Below are 22,941 nucleotides of genomic sequence, written 5' to 3' on the forward strand. Positions count from 1 at the left end.
TGGAGGGAAGATTTAAGTAGCTTGCTATTTGGGTAACATAGTCATAGACAACCTGCAGCTCTGAGAATTCTGGTGTTCATGGTGTATGATCAAGACTGATGTTGTTCATGTGCTCGGTGGAAACCTAAAGAACATGTGGGGTTTGCAGCCAAAAAGACCACGTAAGTTACTCATGGGTAACACTGAGGTTGTCTTGGGAGCCATTCGTTACTGAACCTGCCCAGTCTGCTGTGGGGATCTTTCAGATAAGGCAGTCTAAGAGGTTCAGTTTTCATGCTCTGTCTGTAAAAGCAGGTTATCCCGTGCTGGTTTCCAGCTCCTCCTCCTGAGCTGCTTGGCTTCATAACGCGTGTCTTACTTCACTTGTGGTACTGAACTTTGGTAGCATTGTTCCGGATGGTTACACCACAGCTACTAAAGTCTCAAAGGCTTTAGTTGACTCTTTTTAGCTGCTTTTGCCAAGTATAATCAAGAGAATGAGACTTTGAATATTCATTAGCAACCGCGCTGGTCAGTCCATGTCCTTGTTCTCCTTTGGGGGTGCTGGGCTCCCCTGAAGGGTGACTCTCCCATGTTTCCAGAATAGCATATTGCCTGCTTTTTTCTGTGTCTAAGTTTGGCTTTTCCTGTTTACCCTCTTGCAACTGCAACTGTTTATAGAAGCAATTCCTATGAAGCTCGCTGGCCAAGTGATTCCATGGTACACAGAGCCCTTTTCTTTGGGCAAACCGGCTAATATGTTATTTTTAGGCAGTGGTTCATTGAAGCCAACCACTTCCACTGGTGCTGGCTGTTGAAGGAATACACTTTAACCAGCGGTCAACAGCCCCAGGAGGAAGTTGAAGGGGTTCAGTCTGACGTGGAAGTTCTGTACGTGGTACGTGAAGCTTTATGGGAGAATGGATGTGATTTAAGCACTATAATAACCTTTGTTGTTCTCTTTCCCTCAGTTTCCTCTCCAGATAATACCATGTTCATAGGAATGTTGTTAAGCCAAGGCATCGTCTCTATGCAGAGCTGATTGATTTCTGATTGAGAAGTTAAAACACTTGTCACTAAAATCCATTTCAATACCAATTTAGGAGGAGAGGAAGGTTTCTCCCAGTATTAGAATGGGACAGAGCATGAATCCAGGTGCTGTTTGCCTTCTCGTGTACAACATGTGGGTCATTTATGTGGGTTTTTCCTCTTGTGTTACCTGCAGTTGTTGAAACCAAATAAATCTGAACTGTTGGTTTAAAACTCAGCTTTGTGCTTTGTTGTGTTGTACATCGTGGTGGCTCATGGTGGGTGATGGAGTTTATTGTTCCTCCTTCAGCTTTCACATGTGTGTAGTTTCCTAGGAACCTGTATAAATCCATGAAGGTGCTAATACAGAATTAGTCCAGCCAGACCCCACTGGCTTCTCTTTACTGTGTGCTAAAGCACCCTTTGTTTGATGATGTGCAACCCAGAGATGCCTTTGAGTTCTCTGTACTCTCAAGTGTGTAGCTTCAATGTAAACAGGGAGGTTGGGATCAGTTTGGGATGTTGGGGGGAAAACGCAGGGATATGTGGATGTCTAGGCAGGAATTCTGCTGTGGACCTGGAGTCACAGTTTCTAATGGGAATTACTGATGAATTCATGGTTTTCCTGGCTGGAATTTATGGGGGTTTAGTGTTTTGTTGTCCTGCCTTTAAATTGCAAGAGCCCCAAGTGAGCAGCACCAGCACGAAAACGTGAAGTATTGTTCCCTTGAACAGCGTTAACCCCCTTGTGTGAGATCTCCATCTGTGATCAAAGCAGAGGAAGGTACAGCAAACATCCAGCCTGTGGCACGAGGGCAGAGTTTCCTCTGGGAGCTGATACAGAGCTGGGTTTGGGATCGCTGGCGTTCAGAAACCTTTGTTGTGCCCCAGATCACAGTGTGTTGTACTTGGCCCTAGAATAAACTTGGACTTGTTATTTGTAGCTGCATTAAAGTGTGGGGTCTCAATCAGGCTCCTTTGTGTGAGAAATAAAACAGCCTTTAGGGCATCGAGTGCTTTAAATAGGCATTTATTTCCTTTGATGCCATATTTGCTCCTCAGTTTGCCTGCTTGCCTTTCGGAAGTAATGACCCTGCTCACTATGTGGTTCCAGTGTTCAGTCAAGGGGGCTGTTAAAGTTTGTTTCACAGCCTGTAACGTCTGCTGCTCTCGATTACGTGCTCCTCACTCGTATTTAGATGTGTTGTGCATTAGCAGGGCAGTGTGTGGAGCAGCATTTACCATTTGACCAGTGCTACAGATTGACTGTTGCAGCTTCTGTTTCAGACAGACAAATGATGTTTTCCTTTTTTAATCTATGGTAGGTTTTTGGAATCTTACTGCCTCTAGGGTATCATTGAATAGTTTTGCACAAGTATCTGCACGTCCATGCTCGGTCACCAGAGAATGAAAGCAATTCTTTTGTAAAGCACTTTGAGATCAAGGATTGACAGTATATAATAAATACACCGCGGTCAGATCTGGAGATCTGGAGCTTTGCCATCAAGTTTCAAGCAAGTCAGTAGCAGAATCCAGTCTCTGTGTATGTTGCTTAAATGGGTTTGAAATGGTGCTCCTCCCAGAGGTGTCTTTCAGCAGTGTGACTGCTCTGGCTGTTTGTGCTGCTGTCTCCCGATGGCCTCCCTTAGTGACGGTGCCACACGGTGTGACACCACCACCCACACCAGGCATTAGGGTGGGGAGGCTGGTTTGAACACAGCAAACACACCAAAGCCTCTGGCATCAGTGTCCTGCTGCATCCCCTGCTCCTGCTGATGGAAGATAACCCTGCGAGCGCTGCCTTTGGAGGCCTGGTGTAAAGCCACCAGCTGGTGCTGGTGCACGTGGGTGAGATTCGTTTCCTGTGTTCCCCAGGGCCTGGCACCAACTTGAATCATCCAAGGGGCGAAAGTGATGGCAAAGTGGAAGCACCATCTCCCCCGCTGCCTTCATCACACCTTGCCACTCAGAGCCCCCCCGAGGCCTGCTCCTCTGGTGGCATGTCACCAGAAACCATGGCAAAAGGAGAGGTGCCTTCCTCCACCCAGGTAAGATCGGGGGTGTGGGGGTGTGTGTGTGTGTGTGTGTGTGGAAATGCCAACAGATTGAAGTGCAAAGGTATCTGTTTCATCAAATTCTGCCTGGTTTGGGGTGTCCTGGTTTCGGGACATAGGAGTGCTTTGAGAAACCTCCTGTCTCGTACTTTGATCTGTTAGCTTTGTTTTGGTTTTAAATACAGGGTATTTTAAACCTAGGAAGTCCATTGAGGTCAAGGCTGGTGCTGTCCTAATTTTAGCCTTTGTGCCTTTCCTCAGCAGAGCTTGCATTCACAAAACTATGGTTTTGAAGGATACATGCCCTTTTTATTGTCAGTCCTTCTGTTTGCAAAACGTAGCATGCAAGAGCATAATAATGGCATAAAAACAGCTGAGACCACAGCTATCCACTGCCCACCTCTTGTGTTCTGCGTTTAGATTTCTTCTAGCTAAATTGGGATAGAAGCAGGTTGGCTGCTGTATTACACTCTGACATCAAATTCATGTCTTTCTATGGCATTTCTTAGTCTTTGTGTTTTGGAATGATGCTTTAATTCCAGTAAAGAAACGGATGGAAACCCAGATTTTCCTTTGCAGTCATCCCGGAGCAAAGGGAGCTGCTCACAGCGACCACTTGCCCATCCCCAGCAGACCTGCCCAGGCTGCATCACGCCTCTGCCCCATAGAGAGCTGCCATCTGCCACACGCTGGCACACTGCAAATGCTGCATGAAACCTAAACATCACCTTTTATTGAGCTTTTGGAGCAGCAGTGCCAGAAAGCACCGCATAAAGGGAGTTCTGCAGAAGGTGTTTGTTTTCTATGGGGATAGAAGAAGTAGCTGTGTAGGGCTAAGGGAAAACTTCCCAGTTCTGTTGTGTCTGCTAGAGATTTTCTGTTGTTGGCCACAGTGGGAGCTATGGATGCTTGGTGAGGCTGGGAACTGAGTAGTTACCCAGGACCCAAAAGGCATGTTGATTACTTGCTTCAAAACACCAAATCTTGCAAAATACAGCCCATTAACTTGGCTGCTTTGAGAGTGAGAGCCTCATAAAGGCAGATTGGTGGCCAGGAGAAGGGATGAGCCTCCCTTGAGGAAGGGGTGAAGGCAGAGGTAAGATGGGGCTCTGAGCACCGACGCAGAGACGTGTTCTTGTAAATGCTTGCCTTAACTCCAGGATGCTTTCCATTTGCAGGCTGCTTACGATGGACTTTTAGCACTTTGGCAGTTTGATAACTCTGATTCAGGTAAGCAGAGAGAAAAATGTGTTTTAAACCTGCCATTGTTTTACACCAGAGGACGCTGATCTCCCTGTGTGTCTCTTGTTTCTGTTGTAGATACGAGCTTCTCCAGATCCGAAGACATGGATGGAACCACTGATGGCCTCTGCCAGGATTCCAGCCTCGCCAAGAGGCTGACCTGTGGTTTCTGCAGGAGGGTTTTCCAGCATGCTGAAGAGCTGAAGGAGCACATCCATGAACATGCCTTCTCCATGCTTTTCCCATTGGACTTGGTTGACTGCCCCCGGCCGGGCCTCACTGACAGAGTGCTTCCCAATCCGCTCTCCCGCTTCCAGTGCTCCCAGTGCCCTGCCACCTTCACTCTGAAATCCAACATGGATCGGCACGAGAAGTCCATCCACTTCCATTGTAAGAAGATGCAGTGTCCTAACTGTGCCAAGCTGTTTCGAGACAAGACAGACTGAAACAGGCACCTTATGCCTGTGCACTCGGGTGCTTGTGTCTGTCTCTCCTGTGGCCAGGGCTTTGGTACACGGAAGAGCCTCAGTAGCCACACGAAAGTGTTACCCAGGCTCTGCCCTGCTGCATGGGCTCAGGCTTTGGGGCAGTGTAGGACAAACTGAGGATCCTGAGGACACGTAGCTGCTATTGTGTGTGTGAGACACTTAAACTAGGAAAAGCAACTTGATCCATTGTTCTGCTGCAAATAAACCTACCACAGGTGTCATATTAGAGAGTAACTCCCCAAAGCTGAGTAGGGGATAACAGGCTGGGTCCAGGCCCTGTGTAACTGCAGCCATGGTGTGATTTGTGTGCAAAGATGACTCGGGTCAGCCCATGTAATGGGCACTTTGGCTCTTTTACCGGTGTGATCATACTGTGTGCTTGCTTATATGACCTCAAACTTCTCGTGAGTAGATCTCAAAGTGCTTTATAAAAGAAATGGTGATGTTTTCCTTGTATTCCCTGGGAAAATAACATACCTCAGCTTGTTAGCAGTAGACTTAACAATAGAATTCAGTCTGCTGAGTTCTGGTCTAGTGCTGTATCCATTAGACAAGCCAGACAACTGATCTGGAGATGGGGAGCTGTGGCAGTGCTGGGGTGCTCAGCCTTCTAAGCTTTGTAGGAAGTCTGGGTTTCTGTGCATTGAACAGGGAAAACCACGCTGCCTGTTCACATGTGCAACAGGGGACATGATTTGGGCTTGAGGACTGTCTCAAGGCTTGTGTATTTATTGGTACTATCTCTCCTAAGAGATACACTGGCGTGTGGCTGTGGTTTCTGTCATGTAAGTTAGCCAGACTGCGACGTTGAAACTGAGAAGAGCAGATCTAATGTAACTTAGGGTGTGCATACAAAATCAGTCACCAGAGGGTACTCTTACTGTAATGCCTTTTTTATTACATGAAAATCAGGTATTTTTATAAAAGATTAACCGTTTCTGTATCTCTTGCTATATATTGGCATGCAAACCGGGATTATAGTAACTGTGAAAGTAGTGTAATGAAGTGTGGTGCTTCCCAGCTGCTCCGAGTACAGCGCTGCCTGTCAGCAGCTTGAGCTTCAGCATTGTAGGATTGATTCCTTAACGTGGGAGAGGGCGAGAGGGTGAAAGCAGCTTCTCCACGTGAGCTTTGGAGGTGTTCAGGAAGGATCTTGCTCCTGATGTCGCTGCATCTCGGGGAGACCAGAACGAGCAACACTTGCTTATGCACAAGGTGGACTTGAGAGTTTCTTGCCAAGCTGTTTCCCATAGAGAGATCCTGGATCCTGCTGCCCTTGTGCTTGTGGAGAGGGAACAGGTCTGGTGTGGCTCTGCCCTGCCCATTCCTGCTGGGAGCCAGAGCTCTGGGAGACATCTCCGTGCCACATCAGGGCCTGTGGGTTGGGAAGCCGGAGTTTCCTTGCTTGGCTTAGTTCTTATTCCCTTCTCTAAAGCACTTTCCCCTCACAATCTCGGGATCTGGTTACGGTTGGGATGTCCATGCCAGTTTTTTCCAGCATGTCGTGGTTAAACCTGGCGTGTGGAGCCGCTTGTCCCACTCGCTGTGGTCCATGCTGTGTTGGTAGTGTTGAGTAGCACCGGCATGGCCTGGGGCTGCAGGAGGGAGGTCACACATATCCCCTCGTGACTCCCCTCCATCAGTTTACAGCTTCCTTACCTTGTCTAGACTCTGCAGGAAGAGGTTTATAGAGATCCTGGGGACTGTGTTTGTGTGGCCTGTCCCTAATATCTGTGATAGACGAGACTGGAAACGTGTTTCTCATGTATAGCTTTGCATTGTAGAACTGAAGAAAGTGGGCTCCTTGCCTCTGGTTGTATAGACAAGGGGGTGTCAAATCCAGAGGAGAAGATAAAGCAACAGATTCTTTTCCTATAATATAAAAGAGGAAGAGTAAACCAGTGAGTAAATCTTGTACATAAGGCTATAGGTGTGAGTGGGGATGGTGAGGTATCTGCCAGAGCTTCCTCTGGGCATCAGGCCCCATTAAAGTACCTCCTTTGGGAGGTTCCTAAAGCAATGCAAGTGCAGAGCCGCTTGAAACCAGCCCTTCAGGAGTCTGCCTGATCACAGTGAGTGATCTTTACTGACAGGGAATAAGCTATTGCTTAGTGCTTTCCTTGGTGCCAGTATTGCAGCCCTGGCCCAGGTGCTTGCATTGATTTTTAGTAGTATTAGTATTTTCCCTGGCAAATGAGACCCTTGGGCTGTTTGTACCATCTGCATCCCCTGGGGCCACTTTCAGCAGCTCCTATGGAGATGGCATGAAGGAAAGACTCAGCTGTGTCAGGAAGGCTTCGAGGTCTACCCCTTTTCTAGCTCAGCAAAGCACAAGTGAAGGGGGGCAGAACAAGGTCCATCAAGCATGATGGAAGTTGGATGGGGCTTGGAGCAAGCTGCTCTAGTGGAAGGCATCCCTGCCCATGGCAGGGGGTTGGAATGAGCTTTAAGGGGTGTTATGTTTGTGGTCTGCTACTCCCAGCTATCTGCTACCTCCACAAATAAGTGTTAGAGGTTTAGATCTCAATACTTATCGATAATTCATTATAATAAGAATCACAGAGTTACTTGGCATTGTTACTTAGCATTCAGCAAGCGCTGGGCAACGTGCATTACAGACTGTTGCTGAATGTTTGTGTGTTGACGTGTTCAGGAGCTTGTCTGATGACAGTACTTGAAGTTCTTTAATAGCAGAAGTGCAATAATATAAGGATTAAAGCCACTGTAGAGGGTTGAGGGGTGAGATTGTGATTTCACAGTGAACCAATTCAGCAGTGAAGTAGTACATAAGACCGACCTTTTGTAATCAGCATCTTCTGCTTTGCTCTCTTGCAGTCAACGAGTTCACAGTCATCAGGAAGAAGTTCAAGTGCCCCTACTGCAGTTTCTCAGCCATGCACCAGTGCATCCTGAAGAGACACATGCGATCCCACACGGGAGAGAGGCCCTATCCCTGCGAGATCTGCGGCAAGAAGTTCACGCGCCGGGAGCACATGAAGCGGCACACGTTGGTAAGAGCCCAGCACAGCCACTTATCACTTAGAGATAAGATAAAGGATAAGATGAAGATAAAAGGTGAGATAAAGGAGCTTCATGTGAGTGAGGGCTGTATTTCGTTTTCCCCTCCGGGGCTCCCCTAAAGGCTTCTGCAGCATCTTTTTTCCCCACCATTCAAAGGCTGTGTTTTGCTGCCAGTTCATCCATAGGGAACCTTCATCTCCTCTCCTGTCACAGTCTAGGAAGCTTTAAAACACTCAGCAAGAATTCCAGGTAAAGCTACTGTGGTCTGGCAGTGCTGAATTGTCACCTTACTAAAGAGAGCTGCTCCAAACCAGGTAGGCTTGTGCCGCTGGCTGCTTGTCACAGCTCCTTTAGGAACAATGTTTTAAGCCAAACTCTAAGTATTTCTTAGGTAAGAATTAATTTGCCCTCCTAAGGAGCTTGGTATAGAGGTGATACTGTGGAAGAGCAAATAGTTTCTATATAGTTAATGTCAGTAATGCACCCCAGCAAGCTCTGGTGCCCCTCTGAGTAAGGTCGTAGGGAAAATCTGGGCTATTTGAAATACTGAGGATGGTGGCTATGAGGTCCTAACGCAGTGAGGTATTAAAAATAGAGTGTTGACAGGTAGTAACTAAGAATTGATTTGTTGAGGTCATTTAAGTAACTTTATCCGTATTTCTATTATGTGTATCATATTTATAGTATCTGATAAAATTTGAGTGTAAAGAATAATGCACTGGAGGAGGTGCTTGGAGTAATTCCTGTTTCCCTGCTTGTAACTCTCAAGAAGCCCCAAAGAACTTTTAGTTCCCTCATCCCAGTCCTGAAGGCATGTGCATCCCCTTGTGTGCCTTCCTGCAAAGGCAGTTGAACAGCAGTAACACAACTTACAGAACAACAGATGGGTTTGGGTGGGGAGGGACCATAAAGCTCCTCCAACTCCAAGTCCTGCCATGGGCAGGGACCCCTTCCACTGGAGCAGCTTGCTCCAAGCCCCTGTGTCCAACCTGGCCTTGAACACTGCCAGGGATGGGGCAGCCACAGCTTCTCTGGGCACCCTGTGCCAGCGCCTCAGCACCCTCACAGGGAAGAGCTTCTGCCTGAGAGCTCATCTCAGTCTCCCCTCTGGCAGGTTAAAGCCATTCCCCTTGGCCTGCCCCTACAGGCCCTTGTCCAAAGGCCCCTCTCCATGCAGAGCTTGCCAAGCAGCAGTGCTGCCCATTGCAGTTATCCCCTTCCTTGCACAGGGGTGGACAAGGGGCTGATGTGCCAAGTTGCCGTGGTGTTATTTCTGAGAACTTTCTCTTTTATTCCTTTCCAGTCCTTTAGCATGTTGTCAGCACAGTGTGTTCCCCTCTCTCCCTGGGAATATCAGTATTTAGTCAGAATATGGTCTTTCTAATGCCATTGTCAGACACTGAAGGACAAACACCATTCCTGTGTTTAACACTAATTTGGTGATAAGGGAAATAAGAGTAATCTCTGCTCAGCAGCATCCAGGAATATATTCACTTTGAATATGCCCACCAAACTGTCAGGGTTGGAAGAGAGGAGAGAGGTGCTCAGGTTTTTAACAGGTATTTTAATTACATGTCATTTTAGTACCTGTTTTATCATTTCTTTTTTGTACCCGTGACCACTTTCTGTAGCCCTGTTCAGCTTTTGATGCCTGAAAGTCATTCTTCTGGAAGTTAAAACGAGTGATACCTATAGATCCTGTTGGATGCCTCAGAGCAGCCCTGTCCAGCTGCCTTTAAAAACCTTAGACATAGGGCTTTAAAAAGAAACGAAACACAATGGCTGTGCTTGATGCAGTTGAAGAACACATCATGGGGACTAGCTCAGGGCACAGAGAGCCTGAGACCGGAGCACATCACAAGAGCATCCAGGCTTTGAACACGGTTGGGACCAGTGTCATGCAAAGCCTGAGCCAGTGGCCTGTGGTTGTGAGGGCTGAAGGGGGCAAGATGGGTCAGTTTGTCCTCTTCTAAATAGCTTTAGCTCAGCTGGGTGCTGTGGATGAGCACAGGGTTATGCAGAATCCAGTTGTGAGAGCAGGTGATCCCATGTGGAGGCAGGAGCAGGGAACTGGCCTCACCGGGCTGCTGGCTTAGGATGAAAGGAAGGATTTTTCCACACAAGCTGTGTAGAACCAGGAAAACCTTTCCTATGGGCTGCTGTGAGCATGAAAAGAAGAAATGAGATAAAGAAAGGGTTAGGTACTGGGGATACATGGCCCAGAGGCTCTGGGACTGATGGTGATGCTCAGTGTCCAAAGCACTGGACAGTGTGATACAAGGCGGATCCGTCTTTGTTTCTATACCACTTCCCAAAGGATCTCCTGTGGATCAGGGGTAGGGCAGTTACTGAGGCGAGCTCCTGGGCTGCCCCAGCGTGCTGTTACTATATTAAAAATATAAAGAATATATATGTAAAGAGAAACTATACATGTCTCTAATGTAAGGTATATTGGCCAGCCCTGAAGTAGTCAGACAGTTGGACCAGATGGTTGTTGTAGGTCCCTTCCAACTGAGCTATATGTAAGTAAAATGAATCTTTATATGTATTTTATATGTGGTTTATTATATACATACATATATATATATGAAAGTACCTTATGAGACTCCTTGTGTTGGAATTCAGGCATTCTCACTGCACTGCTTGGCTGTTTCCTTAGGGAGAAGGGCATGTGAACATTTTAAGCAAGCTCCTGGCCTTCCACAAAAGGAAGGCAGCAGTGGATTCCACCTTTGCTGAGGTGGTTTTGTGCTTCTCAAAGTATGCAGTTTTGGTCATTGTGTCGTGGAGTTTGACTCTTGAAGGGATCTCTGGTATCCTGCAGAGATTTTCCCACTTAGCACTGATTCCCTGCGATAACTCCGTGTGCCTGTGATTCTTGGGCATGGAATGCAGTGTGATTTATGGATCAGAAACATTTGTGACAGGCCATTTTTCAGCCACCAGAGTAGTCAGAAATGAGGTTAGGAGTGCATTTAGCTGCAGTTTTGGACAGATACAGGATGCATTCCCAGTGCTCCTGCTCTTTGGTTATCGGTAGCAGTGGGATCAGGAGGGAGACCGTGGAGTTAATGTGATGTTGACACGTTTGATTGTGAGCTGCTCTGCTCTGGTCTGCAGAGAACTGGTGCTTGGGGTGGGGTGTACTGGGGGGCTGAGGGACCTGGGGGTGGGGGTAGTTTGGAGAAGAGAAGGCTCAGGGGGGACCTTATCGCTCCCTACAAGTGCCTGACAGGAGGATGGAGCCAGGAGGGGCTGGGCTCTGCTCCCAAGGAACAAGGGATGGGACAAGAGGAAACGGCCTCGAGCTGCACCAGGGCAGGTTTAGATGGAGCTGAGGAACAATTCCTTCCCCAAAGGGTGCTCAGGGCAGTGCTGGAGTCACCGTTCCTGGAGGTGTTCACACACGGTGGAGCCGAGGCCCTCAGTGCCATGGGTTAGTGGTGGCCTCGGCACTGATGGGCAACGGTTGGACTGGATGAGCTTAAAGGTCTTTTCCGAGCTGGTTTGCTTCCACGCTAACAGTTGTGGTGATTCTCCTTCGCCAGGTCCACAGCAAAGACAAGAAGTACGTGTGCAAGGTGTGCAACCGAGTGTTCATGTCCGCGGCCAGCGTGGGGATAAAGCACGGCTCCCGCCGCCACGGCGTCTGTGCCGACTGCTCTGGCCGAGGCATAGCCGCTCACCTGGACCACAACGGGGGAGAAGGCTCTCCAGACGAGTGCTACCCCGGCGAAGGGCAGTACATGGAAGACCCGGACGACATCAAAGTGGAAGGAGACGAGGAGATGGGAGACGACGACGACATCAAGTGGAAGGACGACGTGGGAATGTCGCAGGATGATGTGATTTTAGATGACGACAAGGACGTCGACTCTCTGCAGGAGCAGGACCACTCTGGGGAGAACGACAAGGATTTTACCTGGATTTCTTAGGGATTCCTTTGTTTGTTTGGGGTTTTTTTTTTTGTTCCGCTCTCTTGTTTGTAGGGGGAGGGAGGGTGGGAAGGAAGGAGTGTGTCGGAAAAGAAACTTAAGTAGCCTTGTTGTCGTCCATGTGTGCAAAATAACTCTCGTGTTTTCTAAACCGGTCCTTCTCTGTCCCGCTCCGATACTGTCTTAGCAGGGTCGCTCCCAGTGGCACCACTGACTTTGCCTTCCCCCTTCTCCCTCCACCACCAGCCCCGGCCGCAGCCGTCGGGTTGATGAGGTTGAGGGTGCGAGCACTGCGTGATGGGAGCCTGGGTGAAGCACGAGTCCTCCCTCCCTTCCCACCCTGACCCTGTGTGGGGAGAGCTCTGTGTCCAAAGCAGGTTGTTTTCGTGGTGGTTGGGTTTTTGTTTCTTTCCTCTATTCTGTTTAACACCTTGTCTGTGTGCTGAATCCCAGCAGCAGTGGGATTACAAGAAAAGCAGGTTGATGGATGTGTTGGAGGGCTTCCCTTGGTGATACAGGCCTTTTGGCAAAGGTGTTGGAAGAGAGTTTTAATTGTTTTTTTATGGAGCCAAATAGATCAAAAGGCAAGTCAGATTAGAGCCTTACGGAGTCTTCTCTTGGACTCTCAGCTTCCAAAAGAGTCACCATCAAACAGAGGAAGATGATGACGTTTCTTGGACCTACTGGTGTCATGCCCACGTCCTGTCTTCCAGCCTTGGTTATCCACAGGCGCTGCAATGCATGTTGGTGCTCCCAGAAGCACCCTTTGCTGTAAAGGACACAGGTAATTCTCTACCTGTTGTTCTTTCCCTTTGCTCAGCTGCCTTTTCTCAGATATATGCAAACCACAGCAAAAACATTGGGCAAAGTGCAGGAGGAGCTGGGAAAGGCCGAGGTGAGGAGATCCCAGCTGGGTGGAAATCCTGCTGCTCCCATCCTGTAGGTGTTAATGGGGGCAGGATGTCACCTGGGTACATCGGTCTTCTCCCCCCAGTTCCCATGCATGACGAGTAGGCAGGACTCCTACTGAGCTTCAGCTGCACTGGTTCTGTGTAAAGTTTCAAATAAACCTAATTTATTTTACCTAAGAGCCAGGTTTCTCTCCCAGCATCTCCAAAGAGACTCTGGGACTCCTCCAGCTGGTTGGATTCTACCTTGTTCATGCCTTCTCCCAGCTCCACCTAACTGACAGCAGCAGTGCACGTTGGAAGTGTCTCGCTCCTGAGCAGAAGCTGGTTTTTACCCTTCACCTCTTTGCTTCTGGTGCTTTTTGAGCTGACGACCTCACTCTTTTCCTTGCCACGGAGCAGTTGTACACCCTGCCTGTGACGGTGGTTCTGGCCCAGAAGACGACCCGTTACCAGAAAGCCAAATGACTTAACGGTGCTATTTTCCCCCCGTGGTGGGACAGGTGATCCCAGTGGGATGGAGAATGTTCTTGCAGGTCTGGTGGTCCGTAGTGAAAAGCCTGGTTCCATCCAGTGATGGAAATACCCAGTGTCTTGTACAGTAAACCCCAGTTAAAGCAAACAGTCTGGAAGGACTGCAGCCACTCGGTGCCAGGATTTGATGGAGTGTGGTGGGAACCTCAATCCTGGCACCTGCAGTAGCTGGTTCTTCATTCACTCCCTGATCTCAGGCACATCCTGGGTTTGTGGCATTTATTCCTCTCTCTGCTCCTCAGTTCCTGGCAGAATTCCCTTTATGGGGAGTCTCCAGCAGCTCCTGAGCTGTTGCTTCGGGTGCCCGCTGGGGATTCGGAAACACGGATCTTCCCTGGAATCCTCTTTGGGCTCCATGCGGCCACGTGAGCACCGTGTGCTGCTGCTGCTCCTTAGGATTGAAGGAGCGAAGTGGGACTTGTTGCTTTTGGGCAGGGAGAAGGGATCACCCTCCTCTTTAAGCACTCACAGAGCAGAAGGGTCACGCTGAAACATCTTTATTAAGCAGTTAACCCCCTCCCATAGCTGAAGGGACATAAACACCCCAGAACATGACGACTGGACCCCTGGATGCTGCTTTTCCAGCGGCTGGGGGGGTCCCAGAGCGAGGTTGCTGGTTCCTCACCCTGACTTTGGCCTCTCATTGTGTGAGCTCTCTATTTATTGGCATTTATCCTGTAAATATGGGGGGTCTCGGAGGTCCTGAACTCGCAGCCTTACCTGTAACACGTAGACAAATACATACAGTGCTTCACAGATAGCTGTAGCTTTGCTCTTCCTGTGTGCAAATCTATTTAACCATCCATTTTAACCCCAAACCCATTCAGATTCCCTTGGGTTTCTGTGACATTCCATCTCGGCCATCTCCTCCCACGCTGGTGTGTGGATCTGCTGGCATACCCTCCGAGGAGGAGCAGGAGATGTTGGTCTGAGCCTTCCTCTTTCTCACCCTTGGGTTTTGTCAGCAGAATTCTGGAGCACTTCACTTTGGGATTCCTTTGGAGATACTTCTGTTCTCTTTCCTTTGTGCTATTTGAAGGGTGGGCAGTAAACCAAGTGGCTTGGGAAGCGTTTCCCAGTGGTGCCCCTTGGGAAATGGCATCCTCTTTGAGCTGGCGATGCAAAGAACGTATCAAAATGGAGAGAAAACCAGAAAATCCACTCTAAAAGCTGACTCTGACCGTGTCACCACCATGCTCTGTATGACTAACATCGACTGCATAGACCAACCCAACCCATCTGCCACCCCGCGTCTGTCTGAAGCGCTCTGGTTTGATGGAGGTGGCTGCTATGGAAGTGCAGGAATTAGTCTGGAACCAGCCACGCTCCGTTGGGCTCAAACCCAGGGAATTTGGGCTTTTCCCCTTCCTTTTTTTAATGCTGGAACTTTATACGACTTCACCCCTTGTTCCACGTGGCCCCTCTCGGGATCTGCTGCCTATGCAAGTGTCTTCTGCCCTTGGAGAAGAGCAGTTCTGCCTGTTGCAGCCAACACTAGCTCCAGTAACCTCTGGCTCTTTGTATTTCCCTTCAGGGCTTTGTATACTTCACGGAGGGTCCCCTTTTTTAGGTTTTTCTAACTATTGATGTGTGTGTATAGGACTTTACAGGTTGGGTTTCAAAAGGAAGGATTCCCCTTTCCGGGTAAAGCAGTTGAAACGCTTTGGGTCTCGATAACTCGCAGCTGAGGGGGTTCTTGATGTATCTGTACCCAGCCTCGATGCTCCTCCCTGGATGTCCTCCCTGGTCCTCGTTTGGTTTCTACTCTGTGAGTACAAGGCGTGTTCCAGCCGCCCTTCACCACCCTCTCACACACAACAGGGTGCGAGCGACTTCCTCCCGCCCCAGCCCCACCGAAACCCCATGGGGAACGCGCTGAGGGCCATGGGGTTTGGTGGTGGGCGTGCAAGGAGAACAAGCGGAGGGGCTCCTTGTGTTCATTGGCATGGGACGGTTTGCGTTGAAGGGACCTTAAAGCCGTTCCCCTGGTCCCGTCCCTCCCTTGTAAAGCTCTGTCCGTTTTGTTGCCAAAAAGTCACAAATAACCCATTTTCGGGTATATTTTAAGGTCACCCCAAAGCCCCGTGGCTGTGGTGGGATGGGTCAGAGCAGGGCTGCAGAGTGCCCGTCCCCCTGCCTTCTATTGCCCTTCTCCCTTGCTTGCCATCAAAACCCTCTGGTTCGGAGCACAGAAGGAATCTTCTCCATGCACAAGGAAACCCCCTCCGGCCTCGGGTCCTGCTTTAGCTCTCCCACCTTTAAATACTCCTCTTTCCCACTGCTAAAGCCACGTCCTGCTGGGGTTTTGGGTTCATGTCCCTTCCCCCTTGAGCGAAGAAACTCCCTAAAACTCCATGCAAAAACTGGAATCCTTTGCAATAGGAGAGAGAATGAAGCCTCATTTGAGCTCCTCTTGGGACACATCAGCTCCTGCAGAAGCCATACTTCATGGGTCGCTATTCCCTACGTTCTCTCGTTTGGAATCCCCTGCAGTCCCGCCTAGTCAAGAGTGCTGTGTGTATGCTCTCAGATAGAGGTATTTATTTTGCAACGTGCTTTAAACCTGTCTAGAAAATAAAGCTAAAAAGAAATGGAGAAAAAAAAAAAGAACAATCCCAGGACAGAGTTTGAAGATTGATGATGATTATTAATTATTATTATTATTATTATTATTTTTTGGCTGGGAATATTCTATATTATACTGACTTTATATTAATTATTATCAACCTGTGTTTGTATTGAAGATGTGTTTCATATCCCAGGGAGGTGCAGGAGGAGGGTTTGGGGTATCCAGGAGTTCCGGTGGGAGGCCCTGGCTGTGTTGTTCTGATGCTGTACATGTAGTTCAGGTCAATGCCGACCTTCTTTTCTAGTTGCTCTCCGGGTTGGGCATGCCGGAGCGTTCCTCTGGGCAGGAATTCCTTTTGTGATGGGGTTTAGGTTTAGGCATCCTTGCAAAGATCAATCCGTTTCAATAAATCGGGATAATTGCTGCTACACTTCGCGCATGGCTTTGGGGTTCATTGCTCGATGGCAGTACCGTTCCTCCTCGTTGCGGGGACGGTTGGGGTGATGGTGGTGCATGCAGGGCCAGCAGCCACGTGTAAGGGATGAGCACCCTGGGGCTGTTTGGGGCTGGGGGTGATGTTGCTTGGCCTGGCCCTTTCCTGGGCCCAGAGCTGTTGGAGCGAGGCCATAGGAGCTGCTGTGAGGGCTGGAGCAGCTCTGCTCTGGATCTGGGCTGGGGCAGCCTGGAGAAGAGAAGGCTCCTGAAGGGGAGAGCTTAGAGCAGCTCCAGTGCCTGAAGGGGCTGCAGGAAACCTGGAGAGGGGCTTGGGACAAGGGATGTAGGGACAGGCCAAGGGGAATGGCTTTAACCTGCCCCAGGGGACAGGGCTTGGGAGCAACCTGCTCTAGTGGAAGGGTGGGATGAGCTTGGAAGCGGATGCACTTGATGGTCCCTTCCACCCCAAACTCCTCTGTGATGCTGGGATCTTTCTATGACCCCCACTCCCAAGGGGCCCAGGGCTGCCCCCCCCCCCCCCCATGCAGAGCCCCACTCAACCACAGGAATCCGGAAGAAGAATCCTTAAAAAAGAATCCAAACATTTATTGTTTTCCTTCGGGATCTGATGCATCCCAGCCCTGGGGCTGGGGGGGGCCCAGCCTGGCACAGCACCAGCCCATAGGGCTGATGTGGTCTGACCCCCCCCCCCCCCCTTGCAATGGGGAGACCCTGCAATACGGGGGTCCCAATGCAATGGGGACCTGCCCTGGGCTGGCTGCACACCCATCCCCATCCCTATCCTCATCCCACCCATCCTTGCACAGGGAAGGGGCTGGGCCAAACCCAGCCCTGAACCTGTGAGCGTGATGGGATGAGAGGGGGGAGAAAAGGGGGTTTGGGGGGGGGATAAAAAGGGGTTTTGGGGGGGTGGGGGTGGAATGGGGTTTGAAGGGAATAAAGGCCCTTAAAACCCACCCAGGTTTGGAGGCCTCTGCAGGCACTGCCCTGGGAGGGAGTTCTTTAAAAATAGGAATTTTCATATATTTTATTTAAAAAATAAAAACACACGAAAAGGAACAAAAACCCAAAATTAATAAAAATGAGAGGAAAAAAAAATAAAAACCGGGGGGGGGGGGGGGAGGGAAGGGAAGGGAAGGGGGGGGAAAACCCAATAAAAAGCCACCTCTTTGTGCAGTTTGGCTTAGTGCAAATGGGCGCGTTCCTGCAGGCACTTCCCGGAGCATCGCCCCGGCTCCCCCAGACGGAAGAGAGAGAAACGGGGATACAAAGAGGAAAAACCCCTTTTGGGGGGGGGGGGGGGGGCAGGCACCCACCTCTGCCCCGGGCACTGGGGGTGCCCCCCTGAGGAGCAGGTTGGGGGGCAGGAACAGGCAACAGGCGCACACGCACACCCCCCCCCTTCCTCCTTTACTGAGCCCCCCCATGGGTGCAGGCACAGCTTATCTGAGCCATGGGCAGCCCCCAGGATGGGGGGGTCCCCAAAAGCAGCCGGCAGCTCCCCCCCCCCTCCAACCGCAGTGCTGGCATAGGGGAGGGGGGGCACGTTTAGCTTATCTTCCAAAGGAACAACGGGGGGACAAGCTCCGTGTGCATAAAGCTTTTGGGGGGGGGGGGGGGGGGGGGGTTTTGGGGGGTTTTTGGGGGGGGGGGGGTTGGGGGGTTTTTTTTTTGGGGGGGGGGGGGGGGGGGGCGCGAAGGCACCTCGAGTGCAAAATGTGCAAGAAGGAGGGGATGCTGCAGCCCCGGTGGCCCCGGTGGCTCCGGTTCAGTCGAGGAAGCGCTGGCAAGCCTTCTTCCAGCGGCACGCCGTGCACCACAGCTCCCGGTTCTCCATGCCGTACACCTTGCGGCACTTCTTGGCCTCCCCCCGCGGCCTCCTGTGGGGCACAGGGGCCACGTTATGGGGTTGGGGACGCGCTCAACGGGGGCACGAAGGGGACGGGGAGGCGATGCCGGTGCTCACCTGGGCGCAGCGGGCGGCTTGGGTGGCGGTGGGGCGGGCGCTGCCGGGGGTACCGGTGGCCGCGGGGATACGGGGCAGCCCTGTGGGGAGAGGAGCCGGCCGTGGGTCAGCACCGGGGGATGGCGATGGGGTCCCTCCCAGCAGCCCCGTGTGTCCCCATCCCGTCCCCTGCTCACCTGGTACGCGTGGTCAGTGTGGACGTGGCACAGGCCGGGGGGCTGCGGGGGGCTGCGGGGGGAGCCCAGCGCCAGGTCCGGGCTCGGCAGCAGCACCGGGGGCACCGGTCCCTGCGCCTCGGGGCCAGGGAAGGCGGGGGGCACGGAGGAGGTGGGGGACACCGGGGTGAGGCTGGAGAGCCCGTCCGTCAGCGACTCCACGTCCACGTCCAGCTCCGTGTAGTAGAAATCCTCCTCGCCGTCGCTCTGCTCCAGGTCGGGTTTACGGCTGTGGGGAGAGAGGGGAATGGTTGTGGGGGGGGGGGTGTCTTAGGGAGGGGTTTGGGGTACCTGGGGGGGACCCCGTGCGCTCACCCAAGGTGCGCGGTTCGGATGTGCTTCTGCATCCCTGAGGAGCTGCTGAGGACTTTGCCGCAGCTCTTCCACAAGCACTTGAACATCACCTTGGTGGAGTTCTGCAGGAGAGAGGCGTCAGGACGGCAGCCCCCTCCCCAGCGTCATCCCCATTGATACCCCCAACCCCAGCCTCATCCCGAACCCCGTCATCCCCAGCCTCATCCCCACCACCATTCCCATCCCCATCCGCATCCTCTTCTTCATTCCCACCCTCAGCATCTCCAAACTCATTCCCATCATTATCCTCATCCCCAACTCCATCACAATCCCCAGCGTTATCCCCATCCCCAACATCCTGTCATCCCCAGCCTCATTCTCTCCATTATCCCCATCCCCAACCGCATCCTGTTCTTCCTCCCCATCATCTCCAAACTCATCCCCATCATTATCCTCATCCCCAACTCCAACACCATCCCCAACATTATCCCATCCCCAACAACATCCTGTCATCCCCAACCTCATCCTCACCATCATCGCCATCCCCAACCGAATCCTCCTCTTCCTCCCCATCCTCTTCCTCCCCACACTCATCCCTCCATCATCCCCATCCCCAACCGAATCCTCCTCTTCCTCCCCATCCTCTTCCTCCCCACCTTCATCCCTCCCTCATCCCCATCCCCAACCGCATCCTCCTCTTCCTCCCCATCCTCTTCCTCCCCACACTCATCCCTCCATCATCCCCATCCCCAACCGCATCCTCCTCTTCCTCCCCATCCTCTTCCTCCCCACACTCATCCCTCCATCATCCCCATCCCCAACCGCATCCTCCTCTTCCTCCCCATCCTCTTCCTCCCCACACTCATCCCTCCATCATCCCCATCCCCAACCGCATCCTCCTCTTCCTCCCCATCCTCTTCCTCCCCACACTCATCCCTCCATCATCCCCATCCCCAACCGCATCCTCCTCTTCCTCCCCATCCTCTTCCTCCCCACACTCATCCCTCCATCATCCCCATCCCCAACCGCATCCTCCTCTTCCTCCCCATCCTCTTCCTCCCCACACTCATCCCTCCATCATCCCCATCCCCAACCGCATCCTCCTCTTCCTCCCCATCCTCTTCCTCCCCACACTCATCCCTCCATCATCCCCATCCCCAACCGCATCCTCCTCTTCCTCCCCATCCTCTTCCTCCCCACACTCATCCCTCCATCATCCCCATCCCCAACCGCATCCTCCTCTTCCTCCCCATCCTCTTCCTCCCCACCCTCATCCCTCCCTCATCCCCACCTTCCTCTTCCTCGGGACGGGCTCTCCGAACACAAAGTGGGTGCCATTGGGCTCGTCGGGTCCCTCGTCGGGCAGCGGCGCGGGCAGGAAGGTGCTGGGAACGTGGCTGGAGAGCGGAGGGGACGGCGTGGATGGGGTGGAGCGGTCGCTGGCCGGGTCCCAGCTCCAGTCCCCGCTGGTGTTGCTGCTGCTGCTGCAGCTGGAGGACATGGCCGGAGCCTCCTTCCAGACCTCACCGCCGGGCTCTGGTGGGGAGGAGGAGGAGGAGGAAGGTCAGGACCTGCCGCGGGGACGCGTGTCCAGGGATGGGGCACGGGGGAACGCTCTTACCTGGTGCAGGGGCGGCCGGAGGGTGCCCGAGCACCAGGGGGCTGGCGGAGAGGCTGGTGAGCACCGCGGCTGCCATCACCTCGTCGATGCCGGCCTTGCCCGAGAGCTTCCTGCCAGTGACAGCAAAGAGGGGCTGAGGTGAGGATGGACGAGGCCCTGGGAGCCTTCATCCCCCCCTGTCACCCACCGAGGTGCCGGGAACCCCTACCCTGACTCAATGCCTCTCCTGTAGTGAGGGGCCCAGAGCTGGGCACAGCATTCGAGGCACGGCCTCACCAGTGCCCAGTGCAGGGGAACATGGGTGGCACTGGGTTGCACCATGCCGGGAGCATCACTATGAGCAAAGGCACCCATGGGTGCCCTGGAGCACCCTGAGATGCTGTGGATGATGATGCCAGGCATCATTACAGCAGCCTGACTGGGAACGCCATTGGGCAGTGGTACAGGCAGTGGTACAGGCAGCCAAATCACTGCTGTTCACCACACCAGAGTGGAGGAACCCTCCGTGCACATGGGTACCACTGCACCAGAGGGCACCGGTACCTGCATCCTGGTGCTGAGCCGGGGCCAAACAACTTCCTGAGGTGGGAAATAACTATGAAAAATGGAATTAAAGAGAAAAAGCTCCGGGGCCACTTTGCAGCCTTTGGTGCCACGGGGATGGGTAAATACAGCACTGGAGGGCAGTGATGCCCAATGAACCCCAAGTGCTGGTGCCAGAGCCAGAACTGCTCCAGGGCTTATGTATGGCACCGGATCCTTCTCCCCACAGCCGGTCACAGCCAGAGCCCCGGTGCTGCTGCCCCGGGCCAGGCGGTCCCAACCAGAGCCCCTGTGCTGCAGACAGCGACCAAAGTCCTCCTGCAGCCGGTGTGAAACCTGCCGGGGCACAGGCGGCTCGGGCAGGGTGTTCCCGGTCACCGTTACCCGTCCCCGTGGTGCCATGGTCCTACCTGTGCCGCGGCACCGGGATGTAGGCGGAATGCAGCGCCAGGCACCGCTCCAGCCCCGCGTCCAGCACCCGCAGCATCGCCTCCTGGCTGCCGGGCTCCAGCCACCCCCCGGCCCCCGCCGGCAGCCCCCGAGCACCGCAGGGATGAGCAGCCTGGGAGGGGGGGGGGAGAGATGGTGGTGTCAGTGTGGATCCCATGGGATCGATCCCGTGGGAATCCCGACAACGGGACGGGGAGGGAGCCAGGACCCTGCTGGCCACTCAGTGGGTGCCTATGGGGTAGGCCCCACTAGGTTGGAGCTCCACAGAGGTGAGAGCAGGGAGGGATCCGGCCAGTGGATCCCTCCATAGGGAGATCCCTATGGACACAGCGGGGATCCAGCGGGATAGCCACAGAGCCAGGAGAAGACCTGACACCCTCCGGCATCCAGCCCTAAGGTGGCAGCATCCAGGTGCCCAGTGACAGCACCAAGGGGATCCCTGCTCTGCGCAGATCCAACGGGAGATCCAGTGGGGATCCCCCCAGAGCCCTGCACAGCAAGGAGCTGGCTTGGCCCTGCCTTTAGCAGACACAGCAGCGCACCCACCGCCTGCCCCACCAGCGGGACCCCCCTCCAAGTGACCCCCCCCCGGATCTGCATCCCACACCGACCCCTCGGGAAGCGCTCAGTGGGCCTGACCCAGGGATCCAGTGCGCCCCTCGCGCACCCCGTGCCCGGGCAGATCCCCCCAGGCAGGAGCCCCGGGGCACTGCCAGCACCAAGTGGATCCCCCCGGGGCAGATCCAGCCGGGATTCACCGGCACCAAATCCCACCCTAAACGTGGGGTGCCCCCCCCCCCCCCCCCCCGTTTACCCCCTCCCGGCGCCATTTTAACGGAGGGAAACTTTCGGGCGGGCGCTGTCAGCTGTCACCGCCCCCCCACCCCCCGCCCTCCGCCTTCCTCCCCGCTTCCCACCCCGGTCCCCGCCGCCGCCGCCTCCTCCCCCGGTACCTTCGGGGCGGCGCCGCCTCCGCCGGGCTCGGGCAGGGGCAGAGCGGGAGGCTCTCGGCGGCGGCGGCGGGCGGCGGGCGCTAGGACCGCCCGAGGGGGCTCCATGCGGGGAAGCGGCGGCAGCACCGGCGGCCGCGGCCCGGCCCCGGGGGAGCGCTGGCCCGGTGTCGGCGCCGGCTCTCAGGCCACGCCCACCGACCTCATCGCTATTGGTCAGCTCGACCCCGCCGCAGCCGCTCGGACCATTCTGATTGGCTCCCCCCCCCGCCAAAGTCCCCAAAAGTTGCAGGATGACCCCAAAAAGTCCTGATTTTAACCCAAATAACCCCCCCCCCCCCCCCCCCCCCCCGCCAAAGTCCCCCCCCCCCCCCCCCCCCCCGAAATCCCGGGGCTCCCGTCAGCCTGGAGGGCACCATAAAACTCCTACGGCTCTGTCCAAGTTCTGGGGTTGAAACTGAACGGGTTATAACTTGGGGGGGGGGGGAGGTTGTGCTCCCCCAAATTATAGGGCTGCTGATAAATTATAGGGGTTCGCCGCAAGTTATGGGGCTCCCACAAAGTTACGCACCCCGAAAGTTGTAGGGGACCCCCCTAAAGGTTTATACCCACTGCAGTTGGCTGTAGGGCTCCCCATCAGCTATAGGCTCCCCCAGAACTTATGGTGTTTGCTGGGGGGGGGGGGGA

At 53.3% G+C, this 22,941-nt stretch overlaps 2 protein-coding genes across 9 annotated transcripts in view; one reads left to right on the forward strand and one right to left on the reverse strand.

Annotated features, from left to right (window-relative positions):
• Positions 1–12,211, forward strand: part of ZBTB46 (zinc finger and BTB domain containing 46) — a 43,687-nt gene extending 31,476 nt beyond the window's left edge. For 7 of the 8 annotated variants that reach the window (XM_057416601.1, XM_057416597.1, XM_057416595.1 and 4 more), the window contains 5 exons: positions 2,884–3,056; positions 4,241–4,292; positions 4,383–4,694; positions 7,628–7,803; positions 11,362–12,211. In XM_057416601.1, coding sequence (XP_057272584.1) covers positions 2,884–3,056; positions 4,241–4,292; positions 4,383–4,694; positions 7,628–7,803; positions 11,362–11,748 — 1,100 coding nt within the window. In that variant the 3' untranslated portion in view covers positions 11,749–12,211. The remainder of the gene's footprint in view (positions 1–2,883; positions 3,057–4,240; positions 4,293–4,382; positions 4,695–7,627; positions 7,804–11,361) is intronic. The other variant, XM_057416604.1, reaches the window with a different exon arrangement.
• A 5,739-nt stretch (positions 12,212–17,950) lies between these two features.
• On the reverse strand, positions 17,951–22,390 carry SLC2A4RG (SLC2A4 regulator). The gene is made up of 8 exons (XM_057416606.1): positions 22,258–22,390; positions 21,265–21,416; positions 20,312–20,421; positions 19,982–20,226; positions 18,712–18,812; positions 18,358–18,625; positions 18,182–18,261; positions 17,951–18,095 (listed from the first exon to the last, which is right to left on the reverse strand). The coding sequence occupies exons 1-8, from the start codon at positions 22,360–22,362 to the stop codon at positions 17,984–17,986; spliced, it is 1,173 nt and encodes a 390-aa protein (XP_057272589.1). The 5' UTR covers positions 22,363–22,390; the 3' UTR covers positions 17,951–17,983.
• Between the last annotated feature and the right edge of the window lie 551 nt (positions 22,391–22,941).

Source organism: Pezoporus wallicus, unplaced genomic scaffold, assembly GCF_028554395.1.
Source record: "Pezoporus wallicus isolate ANWC-B61680 ecotype Strahan unplaced genomic scaffold, APGP_CSIRO_Pwel_v1 contig_13399, whole genome shotgun sequence".
Classification (NCBI taxonomy): Eukaryota; Metazoa; Chordata; class Aves; order Psittaciformes; family Psittacidae; genus Pezoporus; species Pezoporus wallicus.

Coding starts and splice junctions, on each gene's coding strand:
- SLC2A4RG (XM_057416606.1), bottom strand. CDS start 22,362: ATGGAGCCCCCTCGGGCGGTCCTAGCGCCCGCCGCCCGCCGCCGCCGC. Junction 21,417..22,257: donor GAGGCGGCGCCGCCCCGAAG/GTACCGGGGGAG, acceptor CCCCCCTCCCAG/GCTGCTCATCCCTGCGGTGC. Junction 20,227..20,311: donor TCCGGCCGCCCCTGCACCAG/GTAAGAGCGTTC, acceptor CCTCCCCACCAG/AGCCCGGCGGTGAGGTCTGG.